This window comes from Arvicanthis niloticus, chromosome 4 (assembly GCF_011762505.2).
Source record: "Arvicanthis niloticus isolate mArvNil1 chromosome 4, mArvNil1.pat.X, whole genome shotgun sequence".
In the NCBI taxonomy this organism is placed as follows: domain Eukaryota; kingdom Metazoa; phylum Chordata; class Mammalia; order Rodentia; family Muridae; genus Arvicanthis; species Arvicanthis niloticus.
Window position 1 is genome coordinate 50,930,837 of NC_047661.1, and position 12,560 is coordinate 50,943,396.

The 12,560-nt window shown below is 40.1% G+C and overlaps 1 protein-coding gene across 3 annotated transcripts in view; it reads left to right on the plus strand.

Annotated features, from left to right (window-relative positions):
- The first annotated feature begins 484 nt into the window (after positions 1-484).
- Nmd3 (NMD3 ribosome export adaptor) overlaps positions 485-12,560 on the plus strand; it is a 28,071-nt gene continuing 15,995 nt past the window's right edge. Inside the window, exons 1-7 of one of the 3 annotated variants that reach the window (XM_034500652.2) lie at positions 485-620; positions 898-951; positions 2,925-3,059; positions 5,216-5,312; positions 8,708-8,788; positions 9,807-9,935; positions 10,873-10,963. In XM_034500652.2, coding sequence (XP_034356543.1) covers positions 908-951; positions 2,925-3,059; positions 5,216-5,312; positions 8,708-8,788; positions 9,807-9,935; positions 10,873-10,963 — 577 coding nt within the window. In that variant the 5' untranslated portion in view covers positions 485-620; positions 898-907. Of the gene's footprint in view, positions 621-897; positions 1,496-2,924; positions 3,060-5,215; positions 5,313-8,707; positions 8,789-9,806; positions 9,936-10,872; positions 10,964-12,560 lie in introns of those variants that run through there. The other 2 variants (XM_076932508.1, XM_076932507.1) reach the window with 2 other exon arrangements.

Here is a 12,560-nt window from a genome sequence, read left to right on the forward strand (position 1 = left end):
TTGTTCAGGAAACAATGATTTGATATTCTTAGGTTATCCATGGTGACATTTATAGTGGCTTTTTCTTTTTTTCGTTTTAGAAAGGTCCATTTTATGTATTTGAATGTTTTGCCTGCATGAATATATATGCACCAAATTTGTGGCTGGCTGGTGCCCTAGGTGTTAAGAGGGCGGCAGATCCTCTCCAATTGGAACTCCAGCCGGCTATGAGCCCATCATGTGAGTGCTAGAAATTGAACCCAGGTCCTTTGTAAGCACAACTGCTTTTAACCGGTGAGCCATCTCTTCTGGAGCTGAGCCGAGCATTTTAAAAGGGCGGGTGGAACGGGTGGGCTGATTACAGAAACCAAGCTGCTGTCTGTAATCGCTGATTCGAGCCTGCTCAGCTCGCCCCGCCTCCCATAACCCATTCCCTCCATAGGCCCCGCCCTTTGCTACACGTGTGTCTTTTTGACCCCGCCCCTCCGCCCCCTTCGCCGGAACCCTTCAGCACGCGGGACTTCCGGTTTTCCTATCGCGAGATCTTCCTAGTGGCGTAGAGCGGCTGAGGCAACTGATAGGGAGTCCCAGCGGGTGGGCTGCCGCCTCTTCGTGTGATTTAGCCTGTGACGGAGGTGCTGGTAGGTTCTCGGGGTAGCTGCGGCTCCAGCGACAGCTGCGGCCAGAGGAGGGAACGGGCCGGACCCTGTACCCCGGCCGCAAGCGGCCCGCGTGGTCGCCGGGGCGTGGGTGCCCGCCAGAGGCCGGCCGCATGCGGGGCCGCGGCGCTGAGAAGGCGGAAGGGCGGTGCGGGGTGGCGGCTCGCGGCCCTGGGCCTTGCGTGTCGGACGCCTGTTCCCGAAGCTCAGGAGACTCGGCCTGATCTAAGTCTCACTGGTCCTTCCCTTGCTTTACTAGGTCCGGAACCATGGAGTACATGACAGACTCCATTGACCGCAGCCCGGGACACATGTGAGTTGCGAGCCCTCCTTCATCCCTTAATGTGTCCAGATCGTTAGCCGCTTACTGAGAAAACTTACAACGAGAGGTCCATTTCTTGATGGGGAAAACTGTTAAAGTCTTCATCCCACAGGAAGTCTTAATTCGTTTTAAGTTCGATGTAGAAGATACGTGCTTTGAGAACAGTTCTTACCTAGACGTCCTAGAAAGGCACGGCAGTGTGTGGCCACACGTGACATGGGAGTTTGTCACTCCGCTCCTGTCATACCAGCCGCACGGTGCTCAGTGCTCACATGCAGCTAGTGGCTGCCACTGGAAGATGATTAGAGTTTTCATTGGGCAGCCGTGAGATGAGCCACAGTGACAGAGGTTCACAGACTTTGTGTCGTTTTGTTGAACTCTTTCGATGGAGTTCTGTTACATAGCCCCAGTTGGCCTGGAATTCACTCTGTAACCAAGGCTGACCTTGAGGGCCTGTTCTTCAGCCTTTGCCTCTCAACTGCTGAGATTATGTCAAGCCTGCTTCAAGACAATTTTTGCTTCCAGTACGCTAGAGGTATACTCCCATCGTTTAGAGCATCAGTGGGTATAGATGCTCTTCTTTTCCTGTATTTAGTCTGTTCTCCTTTTAAAACTAATTTTTAACACATCATACTAGGTTTCGGGGCGTGGAGAGAGGGCTCAGCGGTTAAGAGCACTGACTGACAGCTGCTCTTCCAGAGGTCCTGAGTTCAATTCCCAGCAAACACATGGTGGCTCACAACCATCTGTAATGGGATCTGACGCCTTCTTCTGGTGTGTCTGAAGACAGCTACAGTGTACTCATAAAAATATAATAAATCCTTGAAAAAAATACTGGGTTTCGTTATGTTTTCATGTATATATGAGGGTCTGTATATTTAACATTGTACAGTGTTCGTATTTCCCCTACTCCTGTGCTTCTCTATTTCCCCTCCCCCTTCATCGGTCCCTTTCCTTTCCTTAATAGTCTCCTTTCTGTTTTCATGTTATGTGTACATTTTCCTTTACTGTTCATTGTAAAGGGGACCTACACATTGTAGAGCTAGGGCTCCGAACAAAGAGAGCACCAGCTAGCCTAGTCAGGTAACTGATCTTATATATCTTGTTTGTTTCTTTTGGTTGTTAGTTTCGCTTTTGGGACAGTCTTTACCATGTTAAGTCCCGCTTTCCAGGAACTCATAGAGATCTGCCTGCCTCTGCCTCCCAAGTGCTGGGTAAAAATCTGTACCATCACACTTGGCTGTCTTACAGATTGTTGAAATGGAGTAGTGCACTTTAGTTTTGGGTCTTGATGTTAGGCTATTTGCATTGTTAGTTTCTTTTTTTCTTAGTTTTCCAATTTTAAAGAGATGACGGAGGGACTAGAACATTTCTATCATTGCATGAAGTTCATTTGCATGACAAAGTTGCACAGTGCAATGAATGTTTAAGCATTTTTAAAATTGTAGCCCTTTGATTTTTGCTGATGTTCCAGGGTTCTTCACTCTGTCTTAAAGTTTGTCTTTTTTCTGCCTTTTTCCCCCTCTTTGAGACAGGCGCTCATTGTGAAGCTCTGACTGGTTTGGGACTCAACAGATCTATGTGCCCTGCTTCCTGATTATTAAGATGAAAGAGATTTTCTACCACACTCACCTTGTCTTTTGAAAACAAACAAGCAAACTTACGTGTGTATGCTTGAGTGTATGTGTGTGTACCAAGTGCATGCAGAAGGCCATGAAGATCAGAAGAAGAGTAGTAGACTCTTGGAACTGGAGTTATGTAAGGATGGTTGTGAGCTGCCTCTGTGTGCTGGAAATTGATCCCTGTTTGCTACAAGAGCTGGAAGCCCTTTGGCCCATTGAGTCCCCCAACTCCTTTAAAGACTAGAATCTTGAAGGCTTTGGTTTGGTAGGGGTTGTTTTTGTTTTTTGGTTTTTTTTGACTAGAAAATTTATAAAGTCTAACTTATGCTTTATTTTTTCCAGCTTGTGCTGTGAGTGTGGTGTCCCCATTAGTCCAAATCCTGCCAATATTTGTGTGGCCTGTTTGCGAAGTAAAGTTGACATCAGCCAAGGTGTTCCAAAGCAGGTCTCCATTTCTTTCTGCAAACAATGTCAAAGGTACTGTACATTACTTGTTTTGCTTCCTTAAGTTGGTCTTCATACAGAGAGCCACTGTGGTATGCTGAGATTACACTGAAGTACACAGAATGAAGCAGGTGCTGTTGAGATTTAATTTTTACCTAGTTGATGTTACCAAGGATTTAATAATTTGTAATTTTATATTGTGCTTTCTACTGTCCTACTAATCTGAATAGTAAACGTATTTGTTTAAAAGTAAAAGTGTAGATAGTGAATCTGACAGTAGAAGATGCCTTCTGAGAGCTGATGTTTCATTCCTTCTTAAGTTTTGTTCCTTTAGTTGTTGGCACAAGTCATTTACATCTATCAGTATGTCTAGTAAGAGACATAAACCTTGCCAGTGAATATAAAAGTTATATGCCTGTGACTTCCTAAATAGATTTAGCACTTGCTTTGTGTATGTGGAGGTTTTCTTGTAGACCTCTGTAAGAATTCAAAATGTTTTTCCCCAAATCTCTGTGCACATATATAAGCCTATGAATTTAGTGTGCTATTTTAGGGAGTTTATAGTGTGTGAACCTGGTAAGTATGAGGCTTTTGGTCTGTTATAAATATTTATTATTAAATACGCAGTGGAGTTTTAAAAGTACTAAACAAAGAATCAGGACTCCTAGTTTTATTTTTTTGAATTTCCTATCAACTAGTTTCTGTCATGCTTAGATACAGTTTCTCTGAGTCTCAATTTTCTCATGAGAATGAAGGGTTATTATTAGATTATAAGTAGTACTTGAAACACCTTTTGAAAATACTTATAAACAAATGGTTTTTATTGAACCTTGAAAAAGGAAAATCAAAGTGTTTAACCATTTAGTAACTATGGCAAGAAAGCATTTACATAACTCATGTGAAAGTATTTAACAAACATTATTAATAATGACTGTGTACTAGACCTTGAAAGATTGGGTTAGAAAATTTTTAATTTACAGAAAGGATTTTTATTTTACTTTAGTGAGGTTTAATTAATTTTGTTTTTTTAAGACAAAATTTCTCTGTAGCCCTGATTATCTTGGATCTTGCTCTGTAGACCAGGCTGGCCTGGAACTCACAGTTTGTCTGTCTCTGCTTCCCAAGTGCTGGGATTAACGGTGTGCACCACCATGCTTGGCTTACTGAGGCTTATTTTGAAAACTGGTGTTTTTCAGCTTAAAAATTGAAATGAAACTTGATGACTGAACTTTTGATATGCAATTCTGTGTATACTGATGTTCTTGGTTTTGTGTGAAAAAATGTTTCTCAAACATTTTAGAAGTATAAAAAAATAATTTTAGTGTCATTTGAGATAATTCTTACCGAAATTTTGGAAATACTGCCATCTTTACTGGAATTTTTTTTTTTTTTTTTAAAGTCTTTTTAAATTATGTGTAGCTGTGTGCACGTTTGTCTGTGAAGGCCAGGGGCATTGAATCCCCTTAGAGCTAGAGTTACAGACATTTGTGAGCTGCCCAACAGTGAGTCCTCTTAACTACTGAACCATCTCTCCAGCCCTCCTTACTGGAATATTTTATTATTTTTAACACTTATGTATTTATTTTGTATGTATGTGCACTTTGTCACACTATGCATGTGACAGTCACAGGATTATTTATAGGGGTTGGTTCTCTCCTTTCACCTTGTGAACTCAGGTTGTCAGTCCTGAGCCATCTTCAGTGGTCTCTTAACTTTAGGTTTTACTAATTGAAATGACAAAATATATAGCGGATATCTCAGTTTGGGTTTCTCCAAATATTAGAATATTAGTTTTGAACTAAAGATGCTGTTCTCATGGGTTGAAGCTTTAGAGTAGCATTGAGGGGGCTGGAGAGATGGCTCAGAGGTTGAGAGCACTGACTGCTCTTCCAGAGGTCCTGAGTTCAATTCCCAGCAACCACATGGTGGCTCACAACCATCTGTAATGAGATCTGGTACCCCTTGTCTGACACACACACACACACACACACACACACACACACACACGCTCGCCCGCAAGCAGAACACTGTATATAATAAATAAATAAAAAATCTTTAAAAAAAGATAGAGTAGTTTGAGTATGACTCCTGTTTAATAATCAGTATCATTTCTGTCTATTAATGGAAATTGCTGTTTTTTTTTTTTTTCCCTGAAAAGTGGCAAACTTTCGAATGTTGTCTTCTTTCAGATATTTTCAGCCACCAGCATCATGGGTACAGTGTGCTTTAGAATCCAGGGAACTTCTTGCTTTGTGTTTGAAAAAAATTAAAGCTCCTCTGAGTAAGGTAGGTCAGTAGTTAAAGTTCTGTACTTTTTCACAGGACACTCATTTTCAGAAAGTCCTTTGCTGTGGGTTTTGCTTTATTATGGTGACTGTTTTTTTTTTTTTTCTCTCTTGTGTTTTTTTCCTTTTGTTTTTTGGGGCTGGAAATTGAACCGAAGGTCTTTGCCATAAGTTGTCAGGTACTCTACCACCAAACCATTTTGCTAGTCCCATACAGTTTTTGTTTTTTTGAGACAGGGTTTCTCTATGTAGCCCTGGCTGTCCTGGAACTCACTCTGTAGACTCAGAAATCCACCTGCCTCTGCCTCCCAAGTGCTGGGATTAAAGGGGTGCGTCACCACCACCCGGCCCCATACGGTATTTTAATACACAAACATACACACATACTTTCTCTTACTTTTTATATTGATCTTTGTGAGGCAGTAGTATTTTTATTAGGAAAATTTGTTGGATTTTAAAATTTTATTTCTATGGATGCTTTGCCTGCATATGTCTGTATATAATGTATGTGCAGTGCCTTTAGAAATCAGAAGAGGGTGTTGGGTCCCCTGGAACTGGAGTTACAGATAGTTGTGATTTGATTTGTGGGTGCTGGGGGTCAAACTCGGGTTCCCTAGAAGAACAGCAAGTGCTCTTACCCACTGAGCCTTCTTTCCAGCCCTAGCAGTATTATTTTTAAGTTCTGAAATCTTTGAAGTTATTGATTCATCTTGCCCTTGGACTTTCTAATTGTCTGGACTGAAGCAGTACAGTCAGGATGACTAGAAAGGGAAAAGAATGCTCTATTGACTTTTTTTAAACTTTATTTTATAATTTGATTTATTTATTTTTTGTAAGTAGAGAGCATAGTAAAAGGATTTTAGGACTTCAAAATGTTAAATGGGTACAGAAGATACTAAAGAACCATTTGGAAATTGGATTGTACGAAATGAGTGGGAGACTGAGGTATCTGGAATTACGGTAAAGGACAAAGGACTCAATAAAGTTGGCAATTGCTTGTCTAAGAACAAGTATGCTGAGCCTGTTAGGGAATGCTGAAGTGGATGTCAAGGTCTCGACAACGTTTCTGCAGATGGAGGTTCGAGGCTTTAGGAAGAGTAGGCAGACTTATTTAGTGCTCTGTATTTCCACCTAACTCCTGCAGATACTAACTGGTGGTGGTGGTGGGGATGGACACGAATCGACACTGGGGGTATGGGAGGGGGTTGGTTAGGAACTGCTTATTCTGACTTAATCTCTTGACTACTGGGATTTGCTATAGCTCACTTGGTCATATTAGATGGGCTTTATTCTTGAGTATTGCATCTGCCTTGGCTAGTCGTCTTCTTATCAGACAGCATTTGGTACTGTTCATACTTTCAGTCTGTTTTTTAACAGATTTTTTTGTGTACCTCCAGACCAGTATCTTCTGTGTACTTATGTATGTTATAGATGCCAGGAGGGGATCTTTCTCCATTAAGTCTGTTGTTTGTGTCAAAAAAATTGTAATACCTAGCTGTTTAAGCGCCATACGTGGGTATTGTACTAGTGTATGTTCTCTTCTTTCTAATATATAAGTATTTAATTCTATAGAATTATCTTTTAAGTAGCTTTTGCTTTGCTTATTTCTGATTCCTCTTAGTTCAGGTTTCTACTTTGATTATTACAAAGCCTTCATACTTGTTCTCTCTGTCTCTTTGTTCTAAAGCTCTCATTCTAGCCTTACTGCATTATGTTCCGTTTTAGCTCCTGATCTAGCAGTATTACAGTTACATAGTCAGTATGTAAACATCAATGACTATTAAAAAAAAATTACAGAATAGTTTCAGGGCTACACAGAGAAACCCTGTCTGTGGGTAGGGAAATGGACATTCTTTAAGGAAATGTTTTTCCTGCATGTATGTCTGTATGAAAGTGTCAGTTCCCCTGGAACTAGAGTTACTAGATGTGAGCTTCCATGTCGGTGTTGGGAATTAAACCCAGGTCCTCTGAAAGAACAGCCAGTGCCTGTAACCACTGAGCCATCTCTCCTCTAAATGTCCATTCTTTAAGGGAAAAAAATAAAGAGGCCACATACTAATGTAGAAAGATGTTAACTTGAGTTGAAGCTTATGTTTGTGTGATTGCTTTTGGGTAATAAATATACCAGTTCATTTTCTTATGAAAAAGTAAATCTTGGCCGGGCAGTGGTGGCGCACACCTGTAATCCCAGCACTTGGGAGGCAGAGGCAGGTGGATTTCTGAGTTTGAGGCCAGCCTGGTCTACAGAGTGAGTGCCAGGACAGTCAGGGCTACACAGAGAGAGAGACCCTGTCTTGAAAAAAATAAATGCATCTTTATACTTCTGCATGTCTTTAATCCCAGCACTTGGGAGGCAGAGGCAGGCAGATTTCTGAGTTTGAGGCCAGCCTGGTCTACAGAGTGAGTTCCAGGACAGCCAAGGCTATACAGAGGAACCCTGACTCAAAAAACCAAAAAAAAAAGTAAATCTCTGTTTGAAGAACAGTACTTTTTTTTTTTTTAAATAATTTTTTCCCCCTCTGTGAAAACTACTTTTAATTCTTGCTCGATCCACTAGTATAGTCATTGGGTTACCCTTTCATTTGCTGCTGCTGTTGTCACGGTTTCAGTGATAAACCTTTTTTCTTTTTTATAGTGATAGATTGTAATGATGTTAATCACATGTCCTTTCAAAGATCTTATGAGTCTGTATTTTTTTTCCTTTTTTTTTATTCTTTTATACAATACATCATGACAGAAATTTTTTCTCTTTCTATTTCTCCCAATTCCCTTGCCACCTCCCCTTTTCCCCAGATCCACTCCTCCTCCATTTCCTTTCAGAACAGATCAGGCTTCCCATTGATGTCAGCTGAACATGGAATAGAATAACAAAATACAGTAATACTAGGCACATATCTCCATCAAGGCTGGGCACAGTAACCCAGTAAGACGAAAAGGGTCCCAAGAAAAGACGAAAAAGTCAGAGACACTTCATACTCCCACTGTTAGAAGTCCCAGAGAAACACCAAGCTAACACCCAAAAGATTTATGTAGAGGACCTAGTGCAGACCCATGCAGGCTCCATAATTGCTGCTTCAGTCTGTGAGCCCCTGTGAGCCTGCTCAGTTGATTCTATAGGCCACGCTCTCTTGGTGTCTTCTATACCTCTGGCTCTTACAATCCCTCCCACTACCTTTTCCAAAGAATTCCCTGAGCTGCGTGGGAAGGATCCAGTAGAGCTCCAATTTTGGCTTGCTCTCTGCTTAATGTTTGGCTGTGGGTTTCTGCATCTATTCCCATTAGCTTCTGGTCTAAGCCTCTCTCATGTGAGTCTGTTTATTAATGAGGTATTCAGTCTTCTTTCCACCTCTCAGATGGAGACTTAGATTTCCTTTTTTCCCTCCCCTATTATTAAAGGTTCGGCTTGTTGATGCAGGCTTCGTTTGGACTGAGCCCCATTCCAAGAGACTTAAAGTTAAATTGACAATTCAGAAAGAGGTAAGCTGTTCATTTTTTCTAAACATGGTTAAAGTGCAAGTAGTGAGAATGAGGGACTAGTGTTAAATTATTTTATGGACTAAATGGATTAAAAGGAAGAATACAATCTAAATTTTAGTCTTTTGTTATCTTTTGGTCATCTGACATGATTAGGTGACTTAGTAGCTAAAAATGCTCAGAATTAGTGTGTTCAGTAGTCTCTTTAAAGGTTTTGGTTTTGTTTTAGATAGGGTCTCACCAGGTAGTCTTTGGTGGCCTAGAGATTAGTAGACTAGGCTGGTTTGGAATTCAGAGATCCTCCTGTCTTTTACTTCTCTGAGTGCTGGCATAAAAGGTGGTGTGCACCACTATTTTTAATCCTTGGTAGTTTTTATCACCCATATGTTCTTCTAAAAGTGAATTCTTTGTCACATCAGCATACATGTATACATATATATCATATACATGTGTATACAACTTAAAAATAGTTTTTAGATCTAGTTCTTAAACTCAGTAAATAGTGGAGAGTGATTTTGAATTTTTGATCATCCTGCTTCTACTTCCCAAGTATTGGAATTATAGGTGTGTGCCAGCATGCCTGGCTTTGTGTGGTGGGGAGAATCAAACCCAAGGCTTCAAACACGAGAAACAAGCACTGTACAATCAAACCACATTCCTACTTCTACATTATTAAAAAAGTATGTTCACAATCACTTTTTCATGAGGTAAACTTAAAAAAAGATAATTTAATCTTAGGAATTCCCCATGTCCCTTTCTTTAAACAGTGTAACCACTGGAGGGTATGGCTCAGGGGTAGAGAGCTTGATCAACATGCACGAGGGCCCATGTTTAATACTTGGTTGAACCCTTCCCTCTACCCCAATTATGTAGTATAACTTAGTTTTATAATTTTAATTTTGACTTATTGATGTTCTTAATGCATTCATAGAAAACATTTTAAATTACTAATTTTTTTTAAATTAAAATATTCACTATTGAACAACCAGGAGTGAAGGAGTGCAATTGCTTTTTTTTCCAGGTGATGAATGGTGCTATCCTGCAGCAGGTGTTTGTGGTGGATTATGTTGTTCAGTCCCAAATGTGTGGAGACTGCCATAGAGTAGAAGCTAAGGATTTCTGGAAGGCTGTGATCCAAGTCAGGCAGAAGGTACTGAAAACACATGATGAGTGAATCCTGAATCTTGAATTTTATCACTGTCCATTTTCAATAGCCAATAAAATCTTCTCAGTTCCCTAAGTCCTTTATGCATAAGTGTTGTGGCCCGAGCTGCCCCACGTTGGGCGCCAAAAATGTTGCGATCACACGTTTGGGGGCCCCAAAATGTCCCGGGGCCGCTCTGTCAATGTTGGGATCTGCACTACCAAAAGCCTTGGGGGCTAAGTTGTTAGAGCTGGCACTTCCCTGAGCTGCTCTGGTCTGCCGGTCAGGGTTCAGCAAGAGAGTGAGTGAGGAATGGAGACCAGACAGACAGTGATTCAATCCCGTTTATTCTTCAGTCTCTCTTCTTTTCTCCAAGTCCCACGTCTTGAGTTCCTAGTCCCTAGTGTCTCCAAGTTCCAAGTTCCAAGTTTCCAGTTCCAAGTTCTAGTCTCAAGTCTCCAAGTGCCTAATACTTAATAATTTCTTCTGTCTGCCTCTCTCCTTTTATATGTCTCACTTCTAAGCCACACCTTTAAGTTACGCCTTTAAGTCATGCCCTTAGGTCTTGTCTCTAAATCTGATCTCTAAGTCACGTCCTTAAGTCACACACTTTTAAGTCTCACACACCCAAGGGAAAATCCTGGATATCTAAAACAAGATGTTATCAGAGTGTGCTCCGCTGTTGTAGGTTGTAATCCAGTCTTTTGTCAGGTTATATGGCTCAAGATGGCTGCAAGGATGATAGCCGCCTTCTGTCACTCCCCACACATAAGCAGAACATTCAGTTTTGGAAACACATTACTATTTTATGTTTTTGTTAATTTTAAAAGATTGTTTTGTTTAAAAATCAATGCTCTGTATCTGTAGATGATATATGTATTTATACTATATTTCTAAATGCTTTTTTGGCATGTAATTTATTCTATAATGTATGGATATTTAGACTCTGCACAAGAAAACTTTCTACTATCTGGAACAGTTGATTCTGAAATATGGAATGCATCAGAATACACTACGTATCAAGGAGATTCATGGTGAGTTCAAATGTAAAAGAATCAGTATCAAATTTTTCTTTCAGTTATTCAAAATTATCTTTCTCAGAAGCTGAAATGGTTATAAAAATTCTTTAAAGATATTCATACAAATGTGTGTATAAGAAGAAAGCAGTGTTAATTTTCTGTCTGCACTGTCCAGTGGTGGTGACTGTCCACACGTGGATAATATTTGAAGTATAGCTAGCTATTCTAACTCAGGGATTAAATTTTCTTCTGTTAGCTGGATAGTTCATATCTAGAACTGTCCCTTGTTTTCCCTACATCCCTTCTGCCCCTCTTCCTGATGTTCTTTTATCCCACTTCACTTATTAATAAGCGTTTGCCATTCTTTGTGCTTAGAATATAATGATATATTAATATTAATTCTTGCTCTCTTTGTTTCTGTCTTGCTACTTAAAGAATAAGCCAAGTGACTCCATTAATGTGTTATAAAATACTACAAGAAATTCATGAAAACCCTGTTTTGTATGGGGAAAATTGCTCTAATTAGAAGTACTGTTTCTTTGTATCTTATACTGAGAGTTATTTGTGATAAATAGAATTCAGTGTGAAGTCAGAAAATGGGGAGGGATGAATATAATGAAATGTCTGAATAGAATTTTAAAACTGTCTTTTGTTTGGTGTGTTTGATGGTGGTGGGAATTGGCACGTGGGCTTTGCATGACTGCCTCTGAGTGACACTGTAGGCCAGTAGCAGTCATTGTAGTGCAACATACTTACATATGTAGTTGATAGAGATGTCATCCATAGTTCTGAAATGAACAATTTAAAATACAAGTATCCTGAAGCAAACGCAAGGCTCCTGCTAACAATAGGTTTTGGATACTGTTTGTTATTGTTAGTCGAGTTGTTTTCCTAAGTCACTTTTTAAAATACAGATTTACTGGTGGTGACTGTGAGAAAATGGCCAAATCCCTTAAATGAGAAAACAGTTATGTGAGAAACTTGATCTATGCCTCTAGGTTGAGTGTATTACTGGTAGGCATAGGGTTGTCTCCATCATGAGACAGTTTAATGATATCTTGTGTATTAGTTTATTTATTGGCTAATTTCTAGGCAAAAGTGTGTGGATACAGAAACTCAAAGCTGGGTGTGGTTTTGCATGCCTGTAGTTTTGGCACTTGGGAGTTGGAGGCAGGAGGAGCAAGCATTTGAAGCATCCTCTATATAAGCCTGTCTGGGCAACAGGAGAGTGTTTTTTAAAAGAAAAAAAGGAGGCACGAGGCAGGGAACACATTTGTATTCTAGTTAAGGACCATGGGAGAAATTATTCCCACAGAATGCTTTGTTGTCAAAAGACTGCATACATTTTTTTAAATTACTGTCAAACCCCAGTGCTGCAGGTATAACAACCCTTCTTTCAACTAAAGTCTGTTTTCTTTACTAATTTTACTACTTTTTGACTTAAGTGAGTATTCTCCTTAGCTTGTATATTTGTAACGCAAACAAAAATAATAATTGGAGCTGGAGAGATGACTCAGCAGCTAAGAGCTGGTTGTTTTTTAGAGGACTGGAGTTTGGCTCCAAGCACCTATTTTCAGTGGTTCAAAATCTACCTGTAATTCTAGCTCCAGAG